The 13282-nt window shown below is 46.7% G+C and overlaps 1 protein-coding gene across 2 annotated transcripts; it reads left to right on the top strand.

Moving 5' to 3' along the window:
• Window positions 1-539: 539 nt before the first annotated feature.
• SGR5 (C2H2-like zinc finger protein) lies at window positions 540-3496 on the top strand. 2 transcript variants are annotated; one of them, XM_078588643.1, is made up of 5 exons: window positions 540-687; window positions 1292-1435; window positions 1501-1760; window positions 1836-2235; window positions 2604-3496. In XM_078588643.1, exons 1-5 carry the CDS (start codon window positions 629-631, stop codon window positions 3328-3330), a joined length of 1590 nt encoding a protein of 529 aa, XP_078444769.1. In that variant the 5' UTR covers window positions 540-628; the 3' UTR covers window positions 3331-3496. The 2 variants fall into 2 exon arrangements, with proteins under 2 accessions (XP_078444769.1, XP_078444770.1); XM_078588644.1 differs by lacking the exon at window positions 540-687 and adding an exon at window positions 949-1176.
• Window positions 3497-13282: the final 9786 nt, after the last annotated feature.

Here is a 13282-nt window from a genome sequence, read left to right as displayed (position 1 = left end):
CTGTGGTCATCCTTAAAGATTAATCCAAACGGTGAAACTCTGGATACCCGCCTACACTAATCCGGAACTTGTTCTCGTATCACTGGTTAGATGCCTCTTCACTTAGTAGAGTCCTGAGAGACATTACCAGCATATGCAATGAAAAGCACGCGAGATAGAATGTCCAAAACATGGTGAGAAAAAACAGGAGAAAAAACAGCGTTTTGATGAATGTTTTTGGCATCATTCATACCAACAAACATCCCCCCTGGGATGACGCATGCCTTGGGATTCCCTTCTCCGACTTTCAGCTTAACCCCAGGGCTATAGAATCGAATCAATATTTAATTTCTTAAATCCCAGTAAACGAGATTCGTCTCCTAGTGATTATCTTAATTTTTCAAATAAAATATACTCACAAAGTTTTATTCCTCTCACAGCTTTATCAACTGCGCACTTAAGTCGCCTTTCCTATTCGTCTTACTATTATGGATTACTCCGTGGCGGGTCATAAACGCTAAGAATAACTCAGACGCAGTGAAAGATTTGAAATAGATCGCCCACTTTTCCCCCACAAAGATGCGCGTCAAAGAGGCTGCTGGCGGCTCACAGAGGGAGGCCGGACTGATGAGATCGACTAGCTTGCACGATGGCTCTTCTTGCGGTTCCTACTAAGCTCAGTCCAGGGAGAAGTCTGACCGCGCTATTGTGAGCAAACCCGTTGTTACAGAGATTCGGTATCTAATAGGTTTTGATACTCCTTTTTGTTTGGTTACATAGATTAGACGGAGTATCATTGAGTTCTATTACTGGAATCCAATAGAGAGAGCCGCCAAGTCGCATGTGGGATGATCACAAAACTCATTTGGATACGTTTCGTTGTGATACCCGAATGAAGAAGTAATTTATTTTCTTTTGTCCCCACTGCAGAGAGTACGTAAGGACCTAAGGTATTCCATTACAAGGGCAAACCACGGGCGTGCTGTTGTGAGAGAAAGAGAGAGAGAGAGAGAGAGAGAGAGAGAGACTGGGGGATAGAGCTCACGTGTTACTGGGAGACGGTCTGGGTCGAATTAATGAATGCAATTTACCCAAGGGAGTGACAAAATAATGGCGACTCTTGTTTCTTTGTGCGGATTTCTTTTCTTCCTGTCCCACTAGCTCATCTACGTGGCTCAAGTTTCGAGTAGCGATTGGGTCAGACGGTCTTCTCCATCTTTCACCACTCCCCCTTTCTACGATCACTTGGAAGGGAATGATACCGTAATTATCATTGATGAGATGATTTACTATTTATATTTACACTTCTCAGGCAGAAAGTCCTCCAAATCGACATAAAAGTCCTTCCGAGAAAATCACCAAGAAAGTTGCTCGCCCGAGGCTCGAAGAAAGTTGCATCCTCCCTCCTTTATCTGGGTCCTCTACTATATGAAGATCAGGACGAAGATCATTCAAGGTGAGCGAAGTCCGTCTGTTCTCTCATAATCTCCCTCTCAATCTTCTAACATCTCGTTTCATCAGGCCATCGACAAAGAATGGAGCTCAGACATATACGAGCGGTTCTATGATGACCCCTGGATTGAGAGAATCACTACTCTCGAACGTTCTGGCTTTCGCTCCGGCACCATCAATGGCCTCATCTTTCAACACCACAGGTACCCTCGCTATGACCTCTTCCACGCAATCTCAGCCATTCGATTGCCTGGACAGCGCATCAAACAACTCCATCAACGGCGGGCCAGCCGGCAGCAAGCGGAAACGTAGACCGGCAGGAACCCCAGGTATAGTGATGACGCCCTAGGAAGCAATATTATCTTTGAACTTGACTTAATACATCATGATGGTGATATTTGTAGACCCTGATGCGGAGGTGGTGTCTTTGTCCCCGAAGACATTGCTGGAATCGGATAGATACGTGTGTGAGATATGTGGGCAAGGCTTCCAGAGAGATCAGAACTTACAAATGCACCGGCGGCGGCACAAAGTACCGTGGAAGTTGCTCAAGAGAGAGACGCAAGAAGCGAAGAAGAGGGTATTCGTTTGCCCTGAGCCCAGTTGTCTTCACCATGACCCCTGCCACGCCCTTGGTGATCTTGTCGGCATCAAGAAGCATTACCGGCGGAAGCACTCCAACCATAAACAATGGGTTTGTGGCAAATGCTCCAAGGCCTACGCCGTTCAGTCTGATTATAAGGCTCACCTCAAGACCTGCGGTACCCGAGGACATTCATGCGATTGTGGCCGCGTCTTCTCCCGGTTCGTTCCGCATTTTCGATCCCTCTTACTTTGTATTTTCTTTAATGATGCATCGCGTCCACCTTCGACCCATAATTTTTTCTCTTTCCCTTCCTTTAACCCAAGTCTTTCTACGACAACATAGATCATTTCATCTTAGTTTTCTCCAAGTATACTGGTGTTGCTCTTTTTCACCGCCCCCTCTCGCATGTTTAACTGTTGCGTTACGAAGAAGCCGTGAACCATGGCTGACTTTTCAAATTCATTTAACACGTAGGGTAGACAACTTTCAGAATCCTGTCCATCTTTTGTCTTAATTATCCGTTTAATAAAACCCTTCTTCGATTTTCGTAAAATTTTGTCACCCACTGATATTCACAAGTCAACAGCGTGGAGAGTTTCATCGAGCACCAAGACGCTTGCCATGCTAACCGAGCACGTAAGGACTTACAGGCCTCGCAACCAGCGAGCCTCTCTCGCACCGCTTCCAGTCCCAGTCCTTCTAGCGAGACCAAGTTTCACACCGCCGGATGGGCATCTTCTCTCCACTTGCCACTCTCTCAGTCCTCTCTCTTGTTGCGCCATCTCGACCAGCCAAAGTCCCCAGTCTCCGAACTCCAACTCCTTCCGTCGACATCATCCAACGTCCTCTCTCCTGTCTCCCACTCAGCGCCGTCCCCGGAGTCTAACGACGCCCACGATGCACAGCTTCAGCTGTCTATTGGATCCTGCGTTGCAATGGGTCCGGGGAGGGTCGAAGAGGAGGCCCAATATCAGCTTAAGATTGCCATAGCAGACGATGCAAGGGCTCAGGCAGCGAGGCAGATGGAGCTCGCTGAACAGGAACTCGCCGACGCTAAGCGTATCCGCCAGCAGGCACAGGCAGAGCTTCACAAAGCCCAGCTTCTAAGAGAGCATGCTATTAAGCAGATAAATTCAACGCTTTTACAAATTACTTGTCAGTCCTGCAAGCACCATTTCCGAGCCAAGGCAATAGTCTCCGCCGACGAGCATTGCATGGCTGTCAGCTACAAGTCATCCGTTGTCGCAGACGGCACCGAAGACGACAACAGCAACAATACGGTCCAACGAGGCAAGATCGGCTCAAACCCATAACTCTCTTCTTGTTTTAATCCTAACTATAGAGATTTAGCATCTCACCCCTGTATCTCTCATTCACCCCGTCATGGGTTCTCCCTCATCTATCTTCTATGCTGTCTGTAATCACCCGATTCATGGAATGCAGAGGAGACGGATCGTAGTGAGGACTTTGAAAGTATTACCCATCTTGCGACCTTTTCTTGAGTATTCATTAATCTGGAAGTGCAAGTTTTCTTGTGAAATTGCCGCAGAATTTGCCACTACAGCACCATCTTCAGTCTACAATGTCCCTCTACAACAAGTGGATCCTATCTTTCTCGGTCTGTCTGACTTTTGCGGTGTCATGCTGCTTTACTGAGAGACGAAAGAGATTCTGATGACACTATGGCTTTAAACCTGAATCTACTTTGCCTCGCTCTTTGACCCTATCACTTGTAGTTGGAGAAGTTTTTTTCCGTGACCGCTACTCAAAAAAAGGTAGAGGAACGGTAAAGCTGAGATGAGAAAAAAAAAAAACTGTAGGGTTTCAGTCTAGAGGCCGAGTACTTATACCACGGGTAGAAGTGGAGAGCAGTGGTCTTCTGAGGAGCGACAGCCACCGATTTTAGGAGTGAGATGTACTGGCACAAATTTATGCTGTGCCCTTTTCCAGAGTAGCGCGCCGGCTCCAAGGCAGATCTGCACGGCCCTCGTGACTGTAGATATGCAAAATCTTAAAGATGTGCTGTGAAACCAAGCACCATGGTTTTCAGTGCCGCCCTAATAGAGACAGCCTCTTTGTCACCTCTCTCTCTCTCTCGCATAAAGAAGTACATAAGCCACAGCAAGAGAGAGAGAATAACACAGATCGTTGATAAAAAGTCATCATGTCCGGCAGTCTTTTTGGGTGGGTACCCCATGTAACTCATCCCCCCCTCTTTGTTGTGCACACTGTGGTCTTTCAGAAATATTGATATTCTGAACATTGAGATGAAGAGAGACACCGAAGGACAATATCCGATACAGCAAATGAGAGAGAGTGGTCAACGGGAGGAATAGATGAGAGAGATAGTGGGATTCCGTGATCCAAAAGCCTCCTGTTCAACCTTTTCTGCTAATGGCTACCCCTTTCCATCTCTTTGAAGGGCTCTTCTTTTAGTTTCTCGCGCCACAGAACAGTTAGTGATGTTTAGTCTGTTGCCCACGGTCATCTGGTTTGCGGAAAGATGCCAATGATTCGTTAAAGCTCCCTCTAAAAATCGTATTTACTGTTCAAAGGATGGGTAATTTTACTACTTGGCTGCGTTTTGTCTTCTCATTTCCAGCTTTGGCATGTACAGAGTGCTGTTGGAAGCTATATGGCGCTGTTTGAGCAAGTCTCCCGGAATAATGATCAAAAACAGAACTGGGCGACAAGTTTTGGCTTCAGGTATCCCGAGGAATGGCCAAACTGAACTGTATTCTTCCCTGTGCATCAGTCGGCGGGCGACCTCTTTCGTTTACACTTGTTTCTGAAGGGATATGAAAGTGGTAAAGAACACGAAGTCTCAAAACGAATTTTAGGGCAGTTTTAGTCATTGTTCAAGTACAGAGAGGAACAGGAGAGTTACCTGAGGTATTTGCATCGCATTAGGCTCCAGCATGTTTGAAAGATTTGGTAAGCTCTAGAGCATTAAACTCCGTCGCATTGCATCATATCACAAAAATGTGGAGCAACTAAGTTTGGAAGATAAGACAACGATGGAGAAGAACAACATTGGAAACACTGAAGCAGATTTGAAAAAATAATTGTATGTCTATGTTGGCACTAAGCCAAGTGAAATCACTCACAAAAAGTCCCTCACTCACTTGGGGATCACTTGGGGAAGAATAGAAGATGATAGAAGAAGAGACAAATAACTCAAGAAGAAGTTCTTCACCATAAAAAATGAAAGGTTACATATTTATAAGAAAAAAAATGCCATAAAACTCGGTCGACCGAAGCTTGGTCAACCTCCCAAATTGGTCGGAGAGAGAATCGGGCGGAGAGAGAGAGCCACGTGGAGAGAAAAAAACGGGCGGCCCTTCTTTTTTTTTTTCTCTCTCTCTCTCTTCCTTCTTATTTGGCGAGGTTACTCGCAACATTCGCCCCCGTAACCTTGCCAATCTCGCCCGCGTCTTTGAGTCCCCGCAACATTCTTCTCGATGTGCTTTGAACGACTGTGGAAAACAGGATTCTTGCTCAACGCTATAGCAGATTTGTTATCCACGAGGATCTTAAATGGCTTTGGGGCTTCTCCTTTCAAAGCGCCAATCATATGTGATAGCCATACACCTTGCGTAGCAGCACTGTTAGCAGCAACATACTCAGATTCACATGATGAAAGAGTCACAACTGGCTGTTTTTGTGAACTCCAAGAAATTGCCATAGTCCCGAAGAAAAAGATAATACCAGTGGTGCTCCGCCGGTCATCTCCATCCCCGGCATGATTGCTATCACTATATCCGATCAAATTCGCCTGCACTTGACCCTTCTCGTAATATAACCCGAGGTCAACGGCACCTCGAATATATCTCAAAATTCTCTTCACACCAATCATGTGACTCATAGATGGTTTCTCCATGTACCTGCTCATAATCCCAATAGCATACTGCAAATCAGGACGAGTGTGGGTCAAGTATCTCACCTTCCCAATCAAACTTCGATAATCCGTGGAGTCGATCATCTTCATCGGATCTTCCTCGTCTTTCTTCGAGGTTTGGCGAAATACAGCTCTAGCTTCCATCAGGGTATGAGTAGCATTTGCCTCCAACATGCCACTCTCTTCAAGAATCTTCAATGCATAGGCCCTTTGACTCAAAACAATTGCGTCCTTCCTTTGAGACACCTCAATTCCCAAATATGAAAATAAAAGCCCCAAATCTGTCATCTCAAATAACTCCTTCATTTGATTCTCCTGAAATGCAATTTATGAGACTTCCTCGCTCCGGTCAGGATTAGGTCATCCACATAAACCCCCACTAGCAGATTTGTACCTTCTGCTTCTCGCACATATACAGCATATTCACCCGAGCTCCTGCGAAAACCGAGTGATGAAAGACATGAATCTAACTTCACATACCAAGCACGAGGAGCTTGCTTGAGCCCATAAAGTGCCTTCTTCAATTTCAGCACATGCCCTTCTTTGCCTTGCTGAACAAACCCATCTGGCTGCTTCACGTAGATAGTTTCTTCGATGAGTCCATTCAAAAAAGCCGACTTCACGTCCATATGGTGTATCTCCCAACCTCCTTGCGCTGCCAATGCAATAAAGGTCCGAATAGTCTCCATTCGAGCAACGGGTGCAAACACTTCTTCGTAGTCGATTCCTGCTTTTTGCGAGTACCCTTTAGCTACAAGCCTCGCCTTATGCCGTATAATCTTTCTCATGATATTCCTCTTCACTTTGAATACCCACTTGAGACCAATGGGTTTAATTCCTGGTGGCCTTGGAACCAATTCCCATGTCTCATTCTTCTCGATCGCATCAAGCTCTTCTAACATCGCCTTTTGCCATACTTCGTCCTCATTGGCCTCATCAAACGAAGCCGATTCTTCTCCAAATGCAAGGTGCAGTTTGGGCTCAGCATCGTCCAATTCTTCATAAACGGACTGAATACTTCTGTGTCGTAGAGGAGTGACATCCTCCCTTTCACCCAAGCTAGGGTCAATTGCATCCTCATTTGAAGGTTCATTCTCAGCAAGAGAGCGAGATGTACTATCTTCTTGCTGATCATCTCGAGGAGGTGTTAGATCATAAGGCGGATCGATAGAGAATGTAGCTCCGGCCGATTTCAACTCTTCACTCGACCACTTCCATGTACAGTCTTCTTCAAAAATAACATCACGGCTAACTTCTACTTTGCCCCAGTCCGGATCATAGAACTTATAGGCCTTAGACCCAATCTCATAGCCAATGAAAACCATAGGCTTGCTCCTCGGATCAAGTTTCTTCAAATGTCCACCGAGGATCTTCACATGGGCTAAGCACCAAAAATCCTTAGATGATCAATGCTAGGCTTCGACCCTGTCCAAGCTTCATAAGGCGTTGAACCTTGCAAACTCTTTGTGGGAGAACAATTCAGAATATATACAGCTGTGCTGGCTGCTTCACCCCACAACTCATTGGGCAAATTCTTCTCAAATAATAGGGCGTGCATCATGGAGACAATCATACGATTTCTCCTCTCGGCAACTCCATGCTGTTGAGGAGAATAAGGAGCCGTGAGATGTCTACGGATCCCATTATCCTCACAGAACTTGGCAAATTCAATGGAATTGAACTCGCCGCCTCTATCTGTCCTGAGACATTTTATCTTCATATTTTTCTCTGCCTCGGCCAGATTCTTGAACTTCTTGAAGGCCTCAAAAGCTTCAGCCTTCGTTTTCAATAGCGCCACCCACATTAGCCGCGTACAATCGTCAACAAGGACCATAAAATAATGGCTACCTCCCAAAGTCTTCGGAGTGAAAGGACCACAAAGATCCGCATGAACAAGCTCCAAAGGGACTTTGGCTCTATGACTAGAGCTGCTGGAAAATGGTTGCCGATGTTGTTTTCCCACCACACAAGCCCGGCACACCGAAGAAGATCCCTCGATCTTGGGAAGTCCACGTACCATCTGCTTATCTGCCAAATCTTTCAAGGAACGGAGATTCAAGTGACCATACCTCTTATGCCACTTAACCATCTTCGAGCACGTCTCTGCTGCCATAAGATACTGAGATACAACATTCAGCTTGTGCAGATAAAGCCCTGACTCGTTCTTCTTCACATGCAGCAATAAAGCCCCTTGTTCATCATATACTCTGAGTTGGCGAGAACCCAGTCTAATATCATATCCTTCATCGACGAGTTTCCCAAGGCTGAGAATATTCACAGCAAGCTTAGGAACATATAGGACATTATTCAACTTCATAGTCTTCTCATTGTTCCAGAGTAGGACGACCGATCCAAATCCTTCAATCTCAACCGTGGACTTATCTCCGAAGCGAACAAATCCTCCGGGCTTCTCAATAAGATCATGAAAGTACAACTTGTCACCAGTCATGTGACTTGTCGCCCCCGTGTCCAGGTACCACATCCCTTTTGGCTCTGGAATCCCACTATTTCCTTGCAATAGGAAAGCGATGGTAATTCCGTCACAGCCATTAGGAGAGTTGACTCCACCTCCGTCTTGGTCAAGTTTGCCTTTTCTTCTTTCTTCTTATTCCTTTATCGCGAAGCATAATGACCATATTTGTTGTAGTTATAGCACTTGATTCTTGACCAATCACGTGGCTTCTCATTGTCGTCCTCGTCACGTCCATCTTCGCCACTTCCACGACCTCGACCTCGCCCACGTCCGCAGCCACGACCTCCACGGGAACCACGTGAGCTTTCTCCTTCTTCTTTGGTCTTGGTCTGCGATTGCGTCTATAAAGCTTTCTCACCACGAGCAGTACGCCGCTCCTTAAGCTTATCCTCATGAGCCATTAACGACCCCATGGCTTCCTCAAGCGACATGTCGTCAATGCCGCCAAACTGCTCCATGGAGGAAGTAAGGTGGTCAAACCTTTCCGGTGTCGCACGAAGCAACTTGGAAACAACTTCCTTCTTCGGAACCTTCTCTCCAAGGGCTCTTAGCTTAGTAACAATGCTAGAAAATCTTCCAGCAAAGTCACCAACTGACTCTTCATCTCCCATGAGGATGTGATCAAACTCCTTCTTCAGGCTCTGTATTCTCGACTTCTTGACTCGATCAACGCCCACGAACTTCTTTTGAAGAATCTCCCACGTCTCTTTAGCGGTGATCTCATCGTCAAGTTGTTCGAGAATCTCCTCCGGTAATGCCGCATAAATCACCATGAGTGCCTGCCTGTCCTTCTTGACGGCTACATCTTCCTTCACGATTTCATCCCACAAACTATAAGCCTCCAAGGTAACTTTCAACTTCTTTGCCTAGACGGAATAGTTTGTCTTGGACAATATGAGGAAACTTCCCAAAGGAAAAGAATCCCCCCCATTCCTTGGTGCTTTGGGAACCACGACGTCATTCCCCTCCGACATTCTCACAAACAGAAAACTCGGATCGTGCTTCTAAGCTCAGGCTCTGATACCACTTGTTGGCACTAAGCCAAGTGAAATCACTCACAAAAAGTCCCTCACTCACTTGGGGATCACTTGGGGAAGAATAGAAGATGATAGAAGAAGAGACAAATAACTCAAGAAGAAGTTCTTCACCATAAAAAATGAAAGGTTACATATTTATAAGAAAAAAAACGCCATAAAACTCGGTTTGACCGAAGCTTGGTCAACCTCCCAAATTGGTCGGAGAGAGAATCGGGCGGAGAGAGAGAGCCACGTGGAGAGAAAAAAATGGGCGGCCCTTCTTTTTTCTCTCTCTCTCTTTCTCTTCCTTCTTATTTGGCGAGGTTGCTCGCAACAGTCTAGGTGTCACACGGTCAAATCCCAAGCTAGGTCTCTTGCTCGAATCTGATGTGTGCCGGCCTCAGTGCTCGGAGCAAAACACTGAGCAGCCTTGATCTCTTGCAGCGAAAGTCTTTGCAATTGCTTAATATCATGAAAGGTTACATCGTAGTTGGGACAATTACGTGGGGGAAGACGAGGGGTGATACAAACGAACGAGACGCGGTGGCTTGCGCTGAGGTAGTGTCGCATCTCCGCCTCGAGGCCGCCGTTCCGCACGCACGCTCGCTCCACCATTACACCTGTACCCCAGGCCGGGGACCGCGTGCCAGGGGGCATGGCGATCACAAACGCCACCGCTGCCTTGATGATCACACACGCCACCAGCTCCCGCGCCGCCACATTCGATGCCCCAAGCTGAGCACTGCGCGCCCAACACTACCCGCGGGAGCGCTTCGCGCCCTCTATGCCACCTCGGCGCTCTCAATGCGCCACATGCTTTAGTCTCCTGGCGGGATGTCTTCCTGCCCCGCGCCCCGCACACGCAATGCGCGCGCTGCCCGCGCGGCCGCTGCGTGGCACCCAGCACAACTCCGCACACTGCACCCACGACATGCCGCCCGGCTTGCGCATCCCACGCCCGCGCGCAGCACTTCCTGCTCCCGCGCCCGCGCGCAGCACTTCCTGCTCCCGCGCCCGCGCGCAGCACTTCCTGCTCCCGCGCCCGCGCGCAGCACTTCCTGCTCCCGCGCGGCACTTGGCGCTTGAGGTATGGTTGACGCCCACACGTGGCGCTTGGCAATGGCGTGCAGCGCTTGGCGCGCGCAAGACTTCACCTAATCCGTCCCACCTAGGGCATGGATGGGCACGCGCACCGTCTGTAGTGTATCACCAAATACAAGGGCGATGGCTCGAAAGATCAGGTTTGGGCATCGCTACCCATAATGACTTAGTCCTTTAATATCATGAGTCTAAAATGCAAACACGCCCTCCCAATAAGCACACAGGCTTCTGGGCAAGGAATGCCGCCTAGTTAGGGGCCTAACACTAGGTGTAAGGCCCCAAAGTAGGCAGTATGTCCTACACCGAGGCATGCGTGATAATTGTGAGTACATGCCCGTGTATTTGGACTCATAATAGGGGATCGAGTCCTTCTGTGTGAACAACACCCCATCTTGGGTGGTGACACCCTAGCCTGATCTAAAGCTAATGCCCTTTTGATGCTCTTCCTCGTTGATGCACAAGCGTAGTGGATTAGGGGAGGCCACGCGCATGCTGGGCTTTATGGTGTTTAATGCGATGTTCGTCTAATCAGGGACGTGCAGTGGCCACCGAGAGTGGCGGTGCCTCCATGGATCACGCACGATGGTGTCAGCACAATTGCTGGTGGTGCGGGGAGAGTCAAGGCTGGGGTTGGACTAGCAGGTGTGTTAAGGGACTAGGTCCCGAGGCCGTGCAGATAGCGGCAGTACTGGCAAGTGTGTGCATAGGGCTACGTGCCTCAAGTCGCAGGAGTGCCACTACCCAAGCACGTGGTGCCTTGTCTCGGTACTTCAATATCTCCCCTATTCTTCCCCCAATGGATGGCCATGACTACAATATAATCTATTTTGATATATAATGTAATAATCCAATTCATGTACGGGACTGTGTCCCCACCCTCTCTCCTTGTCCTCCAAGAATTCTAAAGCTATTGCTAAGGACATCTACTGCACAATCAAAGCCTGCTCAGTGTTCTTGTCCAAGCAGTGAGGTCGGTACGCGTTCAAACCGCGCATTGTTCGTTGCTCAAGATTTGACTGTGTGACACTAGGTTTGAGGCCCCGAAAAAGCCGGCATTCCTGTGTAGAGGCATGCATGCTAATTGTTGAGGATATGCTCACATACTTGAACTCAATATTGGAGGCTAAGTTCATAGAATGGACACCATATGCATCACAGATGGTGACACCCAACCCGGATCTTTGAAGCCAAGGCCCACTTGTTGATCGCGCTTGCAAACACGCAAGCACAATGGAATAGGGCAGGCCAGGCATGCAGGCCAAGAGCATTATGTGGTGTGCAGGCTCCCGAGGACGCGCATGCTAGAGCGCTACATGCAACACGCACTGTTGGGTTCGGTGTCTTGGTTCATCCATGGAAAAAATGATTCCATGAATGAGAAGTGTATAAATCGATCCGTAATTGATAGTTAAAATCAATACATCAAATGTACCATTTGGGGAACTTTTTCCATTGTGGCATGCTCTCGTTGTGATTGTGCTATGTGCGTGGCCTCTAGAAGTATCCACACAATCACTTGACACTTGGATCTCCATTTCTTCAACTTTCCTTGAAGACACTCTCCTTCCTTAAGTAGATATGAGAGTGGAGAAAGGGGGTCTCTCAATTCTGGCTGGTTTGGGTGCTTGAAATGAGTGCCCGTTCCCTATTTATATTTTACTTATGTTTTTTTCAAAAATCCATAAAGTAAAATATATTCACTAATGCCCTTATGATCTTATGTCTGTGACCCTCTAAGCTCATGTATCATTCTAGTTAATAACTTAAGTGGCCCAATATCAATTATTGACCCACCTTATGAATTAACTATATCAACATTTAAACTAATTAACTAAGGATCGATTTAACCCAATTAATTGGTCAAGTTTCTAGTGCATGGGTGCCAAGCTACACCTCATGTTCTAGAAGATACCAAGTAGCGCTCAAACTCTCTAAAGAAGCCTTTTCTATCATCGGTTATCGTATACACCTAATCCATCATCCACGCGAGATCCTGAAATGACTTAGGGTATAGTTTACCGTCAAACCCTAATCAATCATTCAATTAGTACTAATGCGTAATGGGGATCACTAGAGAACTTCTTTTTCGATATCCTCACTACCTTGGCCAGTGATTTACTACATCATCTTCCTTGAGTCAATCCCCTCTTACACCGAGGGCAGATGATCCCATCTTGACCACTCAATATTCTCCGTGAGCTTCTTATTAGATGCGAGATATGGCTCGTTTGAATACCATAATTAGAGGCTCGTAAGTTGTAGTCAAAATATAGTTGTCCATTCACGAGATGTCATTGGTGTCAACCGTGACACGTATCAACCTGATTGATTTTTAGGTATAATACCATTAAGGGATTCATACGGATCAATTCAGTGAACTCTTTTTCCAAAGAGCACCCACTATGTGTCCTTAGTATCGCCACACTAATAGCCATTGGATCAGCTATACTTATCGTATAAGTAGGATCACTTAGTGCTATTCTATCCTGATAACTCGATGTTCCTCTCGACTATCCATTGAATAGGAATATTTAGAATACATGTTTAAAGACTTGTAATCTCTATATTATGATATCATCAGAATTCACTATGTCATTACACGTATTCATAGACTTCATTATAAACATCACACTGGAATAACAATGAACATAATATTATATTCAATTAACTTAAATAAACATGGTGGTGTGATTTGCTTGATGGATACATAATATCCATCACACATGTGGTCCGCGCAGGTCACCGCAATGCTAGGCGCCGTGTGTGCGCAGGCTGTG

Source organism: Wolffia australiana, chromosome 16 (assembly GCF_029677425.1).
Source record: "Wolffia australiana isolate 7733 chromosome 16, ASM2967742v1".
Taxonomy (NCBI): Eukaryota; Viridiplantae; Streptophyta; class Magnoliopsida; order Alismatales; family Araceae; genus Wolffia; species Wolffia australiana.
The sequence above is the reverse complement of the archived record's forward strand: the minus strand, read 5'-3'. Positions and strand labels throughout refer to the sequence as shown.

Coding starts and splice junctions, on each gene's coding strand:
- SGR5 (XM_078588643.1), top strand. CDS start 629: ATGGCTCTTCTTGCGGTTCCTACTAAGCTCAGTCCAGGGAGAAGTCTG. Junction 688..1,291: donor AGAAGTCTGACCGCGCTATT/GTGAGCAAACCC, acceptor TACACTTCTCAG/GCAGAAAGTCCTCCAAATCG. Junction 1,761..1,835: donor TAGACCGGCAGGAACCCCAG/GTATAGTGATGA, acceptor TGATATTTGTAG/ACCCTGATGCGGAGGTGGTG.